The following is a 13,999-nucleotide window of genomic DNA, read 5'->3' as shown; positions in this document are numbered from 1 at the left end:
AAAGAATTTATAATTATTATTATTCATTCATTCCAGAGCTTTACGAATCTAAAATATTTTTCAGTTTGACATGCCTTATTTATATTTACATCTAAAAATTATTAAATTCAAAACGATCAGGCTTTTTATATAAAATTTTGAAATATACAATAGCGAAATTGTCCTTAAAAAATTTGAATTCGAAACCACAATATTGTGAAATTAAAAATTCAAAACCTCCAAAAATTAATTTAAGAAAAACTTTTAGTTCCAATAACTCAAAGTTTAAACTCTTTTAGAACTGCGCATTCAAAATTATAATTGTAAATTAAAATTATAGAAATTTTAAAAACGATAAATATCATATCATGCAGTAATCAAGTGACATTTAACCCTCTTAGCCTAGACTTCAATATCTCTGGTTTAAATTAACGTTTCGGGATATTTTTTTCTTTTAACTATAGCTAAAAGTCTCATAAAAATGAAAATTATGAAATTAATAGGATGAATTTAACATATTACTATAGATATTTTCACAAAACTGAAACAACTAAATAGCGAGTCGCAAATATTGTCTGGGTGTAATACACCCAGTCAAGGCTGAGAGGGTTAAAACGACTGGATTCTATTTTTTGTTACTAAAAGATGCGATTCTGTCAAATATAAAATCACTCTCACTTTCCGCATTCCAAATTGTCTGAATTTTAAATACTGCGAGAAATATTGTGAACCTTTAAAGTTTAATCATTCGAAACACTGAAAATGATATATTTTCTAGTTAACAACTTTCAAGAATTACAAAATGTACCCACCGTTCTAATCCCAGTGAGGACCCCAAGAGGTACAACATATCCTCTTGTCTTCCGGTTCCACATATCTCGCACCAGGTTCAGGTAACTCAGGCTCAACCCATGTTTCCTGTCCTTGGAGATGTATGTCGCCATGTGACCACAATCCAAGAAGAACTGCGTCAAAGGCGGAACATTTGACAAGGCTTGGAGGGCTGCGTTCATATAACAGGTGTTCCCGATATTCTGCAGGCCAACAAGACCCCGAGGCTTCCCGGAGAAATCCTTGCTGTCGTCGGAATCCGTACTGTCTGGGGAATCCGAATAGGGAAACTTCTCCTGTAGTGTGTCCCCTTTTTCGGAACTAATTCGGCTTTCCCGAAGTTCCTGGTCCCGTCTATTACTCTCCAAGAATCTGAAAGCAAGAATTCAATATGAAGGGTGGACACGCAAAAGCGTATAAGAGCCATTTTTTTCGAATTCCGGTTTTTTTTTTATCAACAATCGAAGGCAAAATTCAAAATAGTTTTCGCTTGAGCATATTTTTAAAATCGTATTTTGGTAAGTCGAAGCGAATTGGAAATTCAAAACTTTATCAGAGCCCATATGGAAGCTTATGGATATAAAAACATTCGCCTTAGTAACAAATTTTGTTAATTGTCGAGGTAAGAATCGCCCCTGGCGATCTGGTTACACCTTTTAAATTTGAAAATTATAAAATTGTCTTGTATACCTGAATAATGTATTCTTTTCGGAACATTTTGATACCAAAATTATTGTTCTAGTCGTCAAAACATTGCAATATTATGGTCAATCGGACATTAACCCTTAAATGGCACACCTCAAAATAATTAAATTAGTGGCACAAGGGGTATTTAACAGCCCACGAGTTTAAAACTGTATTGTGAAGCATGCACTGCATATTTTTGAACACAAATCTTGTAGGATATAGTTTAACATGTCTTTTTAAAAGTCAAATTGGTTTTATAACCCTTTTTTAAATATAAGATAGTTTAAAAAATGTTCGAAAAAAAAAACCGAAAAAATGTGTTTTTTTTTTTAAATAAAAAATCATCACTCGCGCAATTTGAAATATTTTTAGCTAAAAATTAATTAGCATACTCTTGAAATACTATGATTTCAGGAAAAGTTATTGCAATATTTTACATTCCAAAAAAGGTATTTATTTCCAGATATGAACACGTGGCCGTAGATTAAAAGCCATATATAAATGTAAAAAATACTATAAAATTTTAGAAAAATTTTTTTTCACATTCAATTGTATACTTACATTAAGAATAAGTCCAAAATAAACAATTTGAAAGGCAATTTGCTTCATACAAACTTTTTCACACACTACTGGCACAAGGGGTGTTCAACACCCCCACACTTGACACGTCAACTTTGGACGGCTGCTGATCGAACATTAACGCTTGGCGATCTATGCTAACATACTTTCCTGTTAGTTAGGGATCCCAACTAATGCCAGATGGCGACACATATTTAATTTTTTAGAATTTAGTATACTTAATTGGAGCACAAACCTTTTTTGAGGTATTAAACACCCCAGGTTCTATTTAAGGGTTAATTTTATTAAATATTTTTTTCTATATTGCACCATGCTGTAAATAATGAAATATTCATACAAACATTTTGAAAAATCGAAAAATAGTTCCCGCCCCCCTTAAATTTCTATGCATTTTAGTACATGCGTTTTAAAGTTCCATGTCGAGCGCCCGATGTAACATGATTATTATTGGTTCTTATATAGTTTTGAATGTCCAGAACCCCTCGACTTATGCGTCCTCAAATTTGAAAAGGCTTTATCTTTCGTAATTTTTATCGAAAATGCTTAAAATTTTGAGACGTTATATATTTTATGATAATATATTAATTATAGTTCACAAATTAATAAAATATTGAAAAATGTCAAAATGCAAACGTTTTTCCTCCGGCTCAGAAAATTTGAAAAATGGCTCTTTACACTTTTGAATTTTCATTTTGAAGCTATTTTTTCACCGTATCACAAATATAAAAACATCTTATCTGTATGAAAATCAGAATAAAAATTTAATAAATATATATTCTGAGGAAATTTCATAGCAACTTCATGATTATATGTTTCATATATTCTAGAAAAATATTTTTGTTACCAACAAGAATATTGCAATTTTCCCCACATTTTCGTTACAACTTCAAGTTACTGCAATTCGATAAGAAATTGTTTACGATTTCTACTCATAAACGGTTGTGATACGGTGCAAAAATAGCTTTAAAAGCATCCCAAGAACATTGAGAATTGTTGATTATTTCGAAAGTTATTGAATATTTAGAAAAAAATGGGAAATTTATACTATTTTTGCAATATTTACTTAAAAAATAGACAAATTTGCTTCATTCTGGGCACATTTTATACAGAAATTCTATAGCAATCAGGCCTTTAAAGATTATGTAAAAAGTGATTCTTTAGTTTAAAAATTACCAAAATTTCTATTATTTATTTATGCCAGGCTTCACAGTCTTTTCCTCTTCCCTTTTCTCACAATTTCGTTAAAAAGCAATAATTTTTGGTTGAAAATTTAACTAGTTTGTTAAACATTCATCTTCATAGTTTAAAAATTCATCTCTTTCTGTAGACATGTAATATATTTAGGCTAAAAGGCAATTGTCTGGTTAAAAATGATTCTGCTTCCGTTGAAAATTTAACTTTTTTGCAGAAAATTCATATGTTTGACTCAAAAATTGTGGCACAAGGGGGTATAAAATTTCACTATTTGGCTAAAAATTTATGTATTTTGTTAAAAATTCGTCTTTTTTTGTAGAAAATTTAACTCCTTGGTTTCAAATTTAACTGCTATCTTAAAAGTTAATTTTTTTGGTTCAAGATTCATAATTTTAGTTGAAAATTCAATTTTGGATGGGTTAAAACTTCATTCTTTCAAATGAAAATTCAACTGTTTTATAATTGAAAATACAAATGATTGTTTAAAAATGAAATTTTTGTTGAAAATTAAACTTTATTGTAAAAAATGCACATTTTTTACTCGAAATTTGAATAATTTGGTAAATTTTTAAAAACTATTTGTCTTAAAATGTATTTATTTTGTTGAAAATTCGTATTTTTTCGAAGAAAACTAAACTCCTTGGTTTCAAGTTCAACTACAATCTCAAAAGTTAATATTTTTAGTTCAATATTCATAATTTTAATTCAAATGTGTTCTTTTGTGGTAACTATTTCATTGAAGATTCAACCGACTGGTTGAATATTAACTGTTTTATTAAAAATTCATATTCTCGGGTTAAAAATTTAAATCATTTGTAGAAAATTCATTTTTGTTGGTTAAATCAAACATTTTTTAAAATTTTAAATAAAAATCCCTTTTTTGTTGAAATATTAACTATTACATTTTTCGTAAAAAAATTAAATTTCGTTCAACTACTTCCTAGAAAATTATTTTGTTTTTGTTTCAGATTCATAATTTTAGTTGAAAATTAGTTTATTGTTGTCAAAAATTCATTCATTTAATTGATATTTTAACTTTCGCAGGGAAAATTAAATTTTGTTTTGTTGAAACTGCACATTCTTGAGTTGAAATTGTAACTGTTTATGTAGGAAATTCGTATTTCCGACTCGAAAATTCAATAATTTTGTAGGAAATCTAATTGGTTAATTTTTTAAATCTATTTTCTTGAAAATTTGACTTTTTTGTACAAAATCTAATTTCTTTTTCGTGAAGGATGAAACCGTTTGGTTTGAATTAATGTGCTTTAGTTCAGGCTTCAAGTATTTCGTTAGAAATTAATTTTTGCTCATTAAATCCAACTGTTTTATTATTTAAAATTAAATTCATTTTGTGTTCAAATGCGAACTATTACAATTTATGAAAAAATTCAACTTCTCGTTAGAATGTTAAAACTACTGCCTGGAAAGTAAATTTATTTGGTTCGAGATTTATCATTTTAGTTATAAATTAAAATTTTCTTGTCAAAAATTTATTCTTTTCATTTAAAATTTAACTTAGTAAAATTAATTTTTTTTGTTGAAACTGCACATTCTCGAGTTGAAAATGTAACTGTTTATGTAGAAATTTCATATTTCTGGCTCAAAAATTCATCAATTTGGTAGGAACCGTGGCGAATACATAAATTACATAAGAATTATGATTAATTAAAAATTCTTTTGATTCTTATATAATATGGACATCGCACATTATTGAATTCAAATTTTCTCAATTGATATGGAAATTCTTGACTGATTTCTGTAAGAAGTTTAGGTTTTGGAATTGTATGATGATTCTGCTTTGTTCTGTTTAATTTTGCTTTGTTATATGCTGAATCTTTCTTTGTTATCTCTGTTTTACCCATTTATCTGCTTTATATGTTCAATCCTTGTCCAGCGAATATAGCAGTATTATAAATCAATTTCCAGGACCCCAAGGATTCATTTTTCACTCAGAATATTCATTTCTGATGACTTCTTGACGTGACTCAACCCTATCCTAAAACTAAATTAAAACTACCTCAACCAGAAATTAAATAAAACAAAAAATACTCACTTTTCAACAAGTAGTCTCTGATAATAATTGCACTCGGCATTGGGAGCATCTCCAGCGAACTTGTTGCCCATTTTGAATTCTGTCTGGTTGGGAGAGACCTGGGGCGAATTGTGCCAGGCGGCGACCTCGTTGCCACACGAGTAGCACCAGAATCTGATCGTGGAGAGGTTCATGTGAACTGCATGGTTAGGAAATTTACTATTATGATTTGTGCTATGGTCCGGGTTGGTGTTTGCACAGCCAACCCATCGGCAGTCCGGGTAAAGACATAACCAGAGGTTTGGTCCCTCGCTCTCGCAGTCACTGCACTTGCTGAAACGTTCCTTGTGTGCGATCGCGATTTCTATTATCGCCAGGTCACCCTGGTCCGCGATGTGTGGACAGTTCCTCACGACGTGAGGCATTTTAATCCCCGAGTCTTGATTCTCGTTTTAAGGCCAGGTCGCCCCGAGTTACGGCCCAGAATCAAAGGTGTCAATCCTTACATTTAACTTCTAACGATGGCGCATTTTGTTGACGTTTGCAAACGCTTTTCTAACCTGAACAGAACATCGCGCACCTCCACCTCTTGCGTTTCACCACGAAAACGATTGTCACTGCTCGAAGCTCCACCGCGGATTTTTTAAGAGTGTCATTACTGTCATTGGTCATGTGTGCAACTATAAGTATGTGATAAGTAGAGAGGAAACAAGAAAATGGGAGTGACTCATTGTTTCGGAGAGTAGTCACTAGAGGCGCTAGCGTCAATGACGGGAAATTCAAACGGGGAGATTGTCAAATCGAGGGCAAACTTGAGCCACTAAACTATTAGTCACGTTATTATATGTATATAATAATTTTAAAAAGTTGGCAGCATTAAATTGGTTCGTATAAATGCTTGTGTTTATTAATATTGCATTCAATTGATAATATATACATATAAAATTCTTTGGGATCAATTTTAAATATTCAAAATTGTACAAAAAAATTAAATTATTAATTTTTAACTAATACTTTTTAAAGTATTTACTTTTAAAACCTTTTTGACTTGCGATGTTAATTTCCGTAAAAATAATGAAATTGCTCAAATCTATTACAGTTGAAATTTCTTAATCTTAAGCTTGAGTGAAGTCATTTACCTTTTTAGTTTATTATATAAAAAATCAAAATTATTTCAAATATTGTAGAAGTTGTATGACTTCCCTATTTTTAAATATTTCAAAAATATAAATTGAACAATTTAATATCTCACTGAATCAGCTTTGAGCTCGAGACTTTCAACTTTAAATTATTTCAAACTCGAATCGTTTAAAATTATACAACTTTGAATTGAAAGCACTTAAAACAGAATAATTTTATATCGAAACATTGAAAATGGTTTTATTTTATTTTTAAGTCTTTCAAAACTGTATTAGTTTAAAACTAATTGTATTTTATAATTGAAAAAATGATTAAAATAAATTCTTCAGTAAATGATTTATGTTAACCTGTATAATATTTACAATGTTATACAGCTGAATTTACATTGAAACAAAATTGTAAGCTTTCAATATTTTAAAATATAAGTCTGAATGTATACATTTTCTTAGGTTCATTAAAAAAAATCCACATTTTGTTGAAAATCCCTATTTTTTTAGAAATAATTTTTTTAACTGAAAATTTAAATATTCCATTTTTGTTGAAAATTTTCATTTGACAATTTAACTATTAAATTAAAAATTGAACAATTTTATTAAAGATTTTTTGTTTAAAATTGAACTACTTAATTGAAAATTGAACTACTTTGTTAAAAATTACTTTTTTTGATTAAAAATTAATCTCTTTTAGTTGAAAATTCTACAACTTGGTAGAAATTTCAACCACTTCGTTAAAAATTCAGTTTTTGGTCAAATCTTTATCATTTCAGGCGATTGAAAATTGATCTATTTGATTGAAAAAAATTTCTGGTTGAAAATTAATTTTTTTAATAGAAAATTTAACTATTTCATTTTTGGATGAAAATGTATCTTTTAAAGTAAAATTCTTCGTTTATTTTCTGAAAGATTAATATTGTTGGGCTAAAAATTTAACTGTTATGCAGAAAATTCGCCTTTTTAAGTGAAAATGCATCGCTTATTTTAAGTTTGACTATTTAGTTGAAAACCAGTTTCTTTGTTAAAAATTAACTTTTCTAACTGAAAATTTAACTATTCCATTGTTAATTGAAAATTTATTCTTCTATAGTCGACAATTTAAAAATATTGTAGAAAATTCATCTATTTCGATGAAAATTTGTCTTTTTTGGTAGAAAATTAATGTTCTTGGTTTAAAATTATTCATCTTGTTCATCTTTGTCAATTCCACAATTGAATTGTGAACAGAAGATTTTTCTACAAAATTCATCAGTTTAATTTTCAGCAGACTAATTTGCTATAAAATTTAACAGTTGTTTAATTTTACAAATGAAAAGTCGACCATTTCTAAATTTAGAACGATTAAAATTTACAACAATTTTATGTGAATGGCTGATAAACGGTACAATATCACATTTAAAGGTTTAAAAAAACAGTTCGAATTTTTGAAATCTGAAAAATTAAAAATGGAAAAATAAGTCAAAATTTCCGAAAAAGCATTGATAACATGATATTTTTAAATTATATTTTTAATTAAGCAAGTCCTTTTCCGTAAAAATAAAACCATGGGATAACTAGATATTCAAAATGGAAATATATCGAATTTAGTAAATTCGCCTTTATTTTTAGCGTTCCAAATAAAAACCTTTCAATTCTAAGCCTTTAAAATTATATTATTTTAAAAATGATGTTCGAAATAAAAAGTAGTTTTGAATGAGAAATATTAAAAAATAAAACAAGTATATACTGTGAAAATAAAAAAATTTAAATAATGTATATAATCACGACGTACTGTGATATTAAAAATTGTTTTTAATCAAACCCTAACTATTTTCTATCATTTTAAGCAAATTTAATCGTTTAGAAATTAATAATTTTTAAATTGTCAAATATACTCTTCGAAATTCAATCATTACAATTCTAATCGCAAAATTTAAACCTACTTAGACTACTTGTAAGAAAATTTAAATCATTTAGAAATTAAAGGTTATAAAAATTTCAATTATATTTTTTGAAATTCAATCTTTTTAATGACAAGGAAAAATTGAAAATTCAGCGTTTACCATAAAAATTCAGAATTTTAAGTTTCAAATCATTGAAAATTAAAAAAAAATTAAATTGCTCAACAGAATTTTGGTAAAGAATTTTTTTTGAATTAAAAATTTTTTAAATTAAAAAAAATTTTTTCGGAACATTTTTCAAATAAAAAAATGCAGTATTTAATGTTTGATTCTAAATCTTGCTCATTTTTAAAGCTTGAATTTGAGAAATTATTATTTTAATTGTTCATTGTGTGAATTTATTCTGAAGGCACTTAATTTAAAATTCTTTGATTACAAATACTTTAAATAAACAAATATGGAACTATCAAGTCTTTCATTTTGATACTCACCGATTTCGAAGAATTGGTGTGCTTTTACACTTGAAACCAAACAATTTAGAATATTTAAATCTAAAATTCTTAAATTTGAAACTGACTAAAATTGAATTCGTAGAATTTTGGAAAGTATAATTGACAATTTTAAAATTGGTTATTTCTAAACAATATTATTTACTTAAAGTAAACTCTCGAATCAATTGTCGTTTTAGCGTTTAAAATCGGTCTAAAATCAAATGTAACAAGCACACGAAGGAGTAATAAGGAGACCCAACTGCCAGTGGGAAGCCATCTGAAACTGGCAATAGAAACACAATAGTGCAATAGTGAATAGGCACTAGTGCACAGTTGTCCTCTTCCTATACATGGAAAAGTGTGCGATTGAGAAAGTTTGTCAAATTGACGTAAGTTAGAGTTTGTGTTCTTTTGTTGATCATCATACGAAAGATACACAAAATAAATATATAAACAGTATTTTCGGTACTTGTTTGAAAAATGTGTGAACAGATTTTGAGAAGAAAACATATAGGTAAGTACCTTTTAAATTTGTAGTATGATAAATAGGCTAAAGATTCTCATGGCTCTGAGAAGCTCTGAGAAATTCTCCGCAGGCACTCAGGTAGATATATTTAAACTTTAAAGGTCCAGGTCGCTCGTTTAAATGTTTTAAAGGCTTTAAAATGTCCTTTCCGAAATGTATTTGCCTTCTTCGGCGTGTAACTTCGTCCACAACCCGGAACTTGACACCTCATGGCTTAGAACACATTTCTGACACTTGCATCAAGACAAACAAACAGAACCTCTCCACTTACGTCAATTTGACAAACTTTCTCACTCGCACACTTTTCCATGTATAGAAAGAGCACAATTGCGCACTCAAATCTAAGATCTTCCTGTAATGTGCGTATCACTTACGGTAATGTTTCTATTGCCAAGTGGGGGAACGGAGTTAGGTCTCCTTATTATTCATTCGTGAACAAGCATAACGCTTTGTTGAATGATCTGAAATCAGCGGTATCTGAGTGGATCTTTTGAAAAAGATTCGATTTTGTAAAATAAGCGGAAGTCAAAAGAAATCAGCAGAAATCTCTTAAACTATTCCGAAATCGTGAGCGAGTCAGTAGAAGTCAACGAGAGATTCCCAGTGGGCGCAAAATTTGGCGAGGTTTTTACGGCATCTTTACATTTTTACGATATGTTTACAACATCCTATGTCCGTGTTCTTTCATTGTCTTCACGATATCGTGAAGGCATCGTCAGATCATATGACGTTTTTACGATATCGCGAAGTCAAATCACGAAGGAATAATAAGGAAACCCAACTGCCAGTGAGAGGCCATTTGAAACTGGCAATAGAAACTTTACCGTAAGTGGTAGACACAATACAAAATGATCTTAAATTTTCGTGCGCAGGTGCGCAGTTGTCCTCCTGTACATAGAAAAGTGTGTGAGTGAGAAAGTTTGTCAAATTGACGTAAGTTAGAGGTCGTGTTCTTTTGTTCATCAGCATATTCTCAAGGCTCTGAAAAGCTCTGAGAAATATCCGCAGGCACTTAGGTAGATATATTTAAAGGTCCAGGTAGCTCGTTTAAATGTTTTAAAGGCTTTAAAATGTCCTTTCCGAAATGGAAATAAAAATACGATCATAAATAACAAACAGAGAGGCTGCAATTTACATAAGAATTCGAACATCAATAACAAGCAGATACCCAGTGGGCACAAAATTTGGGGACGTCTTGACGACATCTTTACGACATCTTTACAATATGTTTACGACATCCTATGTCTGTGTCCTTTCAGTGTCTTCGCGATATCGTAAGGACATCGTCAGATCATACGACGTTTTTACGATATCGTAAAGTCACATTAACGACATGTATATAGGATAGCGTAAATTTATCGTAAAGATGTCGTTAAGACGTCGCCAAATTTTGTGGACACTGGGTAGGCTATATCAATACAGTAGCCGTCACTCAAGGGTCCTTTGTTAAGCTTTCTGATTAAAATTTATAAATAGATTTTTTTAAATTTTATTGTCAACAGTGAGAGCTTTAAAAAAGCGAAGTATATTCGCCTTCTTCGGCGTGTAACTTGCACCACAACCCCGCACTTCACAGCTCATGGCTTAGAACAAAAAATTCTTGCCACCTGCATCAAAACAAACGAACAGAAACTCTCTAACTTACGTCAATTTGACATACTTTCTCACTCGCACATTTTTCCATGTATAGGAAGAGGAAAACTGCGCACCTGCGCACGAAAATTTAAGATCTTCCTGTAATGTGCATACCACGTACGGTAATGTTTCTATTGCCAAGTGGGGAAACGGAGTGAGGTCTCCTTATTATTCCTTTGTGAGTCACATATTAACGACATGGACATAGGACATCGCAAATTTCTCGTAAAGATGTCGTAACGCTGTCGTTAAGACGTCGCCAAATTTTGTGCCCACTGGGTTGAGAGCAATTACGAGCGGTCAAGCGAGCAAGGCCAGACAACTCCGCGTCGCCACTAACGAAAAACAAAATGTCATTTAATGCTTATTCTTTGCTATTTGTTTGCTATTTTTTACAAACATTTTTTTTGCTCTATTAGTTTCCGAGACGACACACAGTAGGGTATTTTGGATTTTTTCGTGCAAATAATTGACGTCTCGTCAGTTTTCAACCGAATTGATTTTTTTTAAATACTCGTGAATAAATTTGCTGTCAGAGAGATACGCCACTATTACGGTTTGAATCGTCAGTACGTCAAAAAAACTTCGACCAACTTTGGCAGACACAAAAATCATAAAATTCAGATTCCGCGAGTAATAAAACCGTGGAAAAGAGTATAATCTCACTGCCATAACAATTTCATATCGCATATAACTTTATTTAATTATTATTGTTATTAATTTTACTGATCAATCAGAGCAGATACTCACACACCCAAACATTTTCATCCAACGAGTCCGGAAACCTTACTTGAAAATAATACGTAATAAATTGATACAAAAATTTTGGTCGGTATTTAATTATTTAAATAATCATTTTATTAAAATGAACATAAAAGCTGTAAGAAAAAAGATTTAAAATTCTATAAAATACTCTTTCGTTGATTTCTTCAGAATAAACGTTTCTCGGTTGAATAATTTGAAAATTAAAGTATGAACGCTATGAACGTTTATTAACTATTATTTAAAACTTTTATTGCAAAAATAGAATGAGAATAGAAAGGTTTGTACTTTTAATGGTTGAAAAAATAAATAACAATGAGCATGAAGCATTTTTTGTACGAATTACCAAATATTACTGACATCTGAATAGCCTAAAAATCGGCCGAGGACTGCCGACTGCCGATTCAAACCGTAATAGTGGCGTCACTCTCCGACAGTAAATTTATTCGCGAGTATTAAAAAAAACTTCAATTCGGTTGAAAATTAACCAGTCGTCGATTATTTGCACGAATAAATCCAAAATACCTTACTGTGCGACAGGGCGGCGTTATCTTGTCAACTTAGTGGCGCCCTCTACAAAATCATTCAAAAATCATTAGATTAAAAAAAATGACTAGGTTAGATTTTTTTGCTTGACAATTTGCTATGAATCTCTTCTGTAATATCAACCCTTATTTTAAAAATTACCCCCTGCAATGAAGAAATGTGCTGCAAAAATGTATTTTAAAATAGAAACTATCAAGGTGGAAAATACTTGTAAATTATTAACACGGTATTTTTACAGTATAACTGAGGAGGAAAATTATTGTTCACCCCTAATCGTTACAAAAACAACCCCCGTATTTGTGTTCGAATACAAACCTGCAAACTGGTGCCAAAAATTGTATATATTAACAGTTGGGATTTTTGTGCTCTTGATTTTTGTAATCTTTAATTATTCTCCAATGGCATATGAATCGCTTTTGTAAAATTACCCATTATATAAAAAAGCAACACCCTGTAATGAAAACACGTATTGAACAAATTCGATATCCACATAGATGGCACTTACTTATAAAATAGTAGAGGAGAGTACTCGAATATGAGCTATTCTGGTAATATGAGAAAGCGGGGTATCAGCTAAACTAAGAGACCCACTCTGTTGGTCCAATCACTAACTTGTAGCCCTTGAAGAAAGAGTAATTTCGTGGTATAGTCCATTTTTCATTGGGCTTCTAAAGATTATAGGCGAACTTTTTGTGAAATCGATGGTGATCGAGTTCTTGGAAGGGAATTCTTTAAACCCTATTTATTATTCATTAAATATGTATTTAGCAGTAAAGTTTGTCTGGAGTGATGGAGATTGAATAACTAAGTAGGAAAATATCGATAGTGTTGAAGTTTTTCGTTGTTCAGGTCAGACATAGCAAGTACATAGTTGCACGGTGTGGTTCTCATAATATGAGATACCTGTGGTTTTTATAACACTATGGTTGCGCGGGGGAAATTGGTTACAAAAGTGTTTGTGACTACTGCAAAAACTAAATATATCTAAATAGCAGTTTTATATTTCGGAAACATAGAATGAAGTTCTTCATTAAAAATAATTCTTTATTTTGCATTTTATTAGCTATTTCCTAGGGTATCTCATATTATGGGAATAGTTTGACGAGTTTGGAAAAAGCACTTTTTTACATTTTTTGTATTTTCAGAATAAAAAAAATTTTTAATAAAATTTTTATTTGAGCTTCTTATGCCAAACTACATTTCCTTAATAAATGACCTATATTACTTTTAAATTTAGTACATATAATTCCGACAATGACGCCAAACAGAGTTCGTATCTCATATTTGGTTACTCTCCTCTATATGATACCTTTAAGCCTAATTATTTCTCATCCTTAATCGTTACAAAAAGAACCCCCGTAATGTATATTATTTCACAGTCTATGTGTGTATATTGAAAAAATATAATTCACCTTTTTCGATGCATCTTCTAATGCTCTTAAACAACTTCCAGCACAACATTTCTTAACGAGAAAAATCCATTTTCATATAACGAACCATCTAAATTTTCAGAACGATTGAAAATGTTTTGAGAATATGCTTTTTTCAAAATAATTTTTTCAAATAATTATTGAAACAATTTTTAAAGATATGTTGAAATAATTTTTAAATCCTGAAAAAGCACTTTTGTGACTAGGGATGCTGGGGTTCTGTTCGTTCTGTATATAATTGTCACATAATACCAAGTCAACGATTTATTATCTCCTTGAAATACAGGATCGTGG

At 30.3% G+C, this 13,999-nt stretch overlaps 1 protein-coding gene across 1 annotated transcript in view; it reads right to left on the bottom strand.

The window, feature by feature from the left end:
• The window catches only part of LOC117182942 (ubiquitin carboxyl-terminal hydrolase 33), a 32,875-nt gene extending 26,914 nt beyond the window's left edge, over positions 1 to 5,961 (bottom strand). Inside the window, exons 1-2 of the mRNA XM_033376063.1 lie at positions 5,324 to 5,961; positions 792 to 1,182 (exon numbers count right to left, since the gene is read on the bottom strand). Coding sequence (XP_033231954.1) covers positions 792 to 1,182; positions 5,324 to 5,727 — 795 coding nt within the window. The 5' untranslated portion in view covers positions 5,728 to 5,961. The remainder of the gene's footprint in view (positions 1 to 791; positions 1,183 to 5,323) is intronic.
• Between the last annotated feature and the right edge of the window lie 8,038 nt (positions 5,962 to 13,999).

The sequence above is a fragment of the Belonocnema kinseyi genome, chromosome 1 (assembly GCF_010883055.1).
Source record: "Belonocnema kinseyi isolate 2016_QV_RU_SX_M_011 chromosome 1, B_treatae_v1, whole genome shotgun sequence".
Taxonomy (NCBI): domain Eukaryota; kingdom Metazoa; phylum Arthropoda; class Insecta; order Hymenoptera; family Cynipidae; genus Belonocnema; species Belonocnema kinseyi.
The sequence above is the reverse complement of the archived record's forward strand: the minus strand, read 5'-3'. Positions and strand labels throughout refer to the sequence as shown.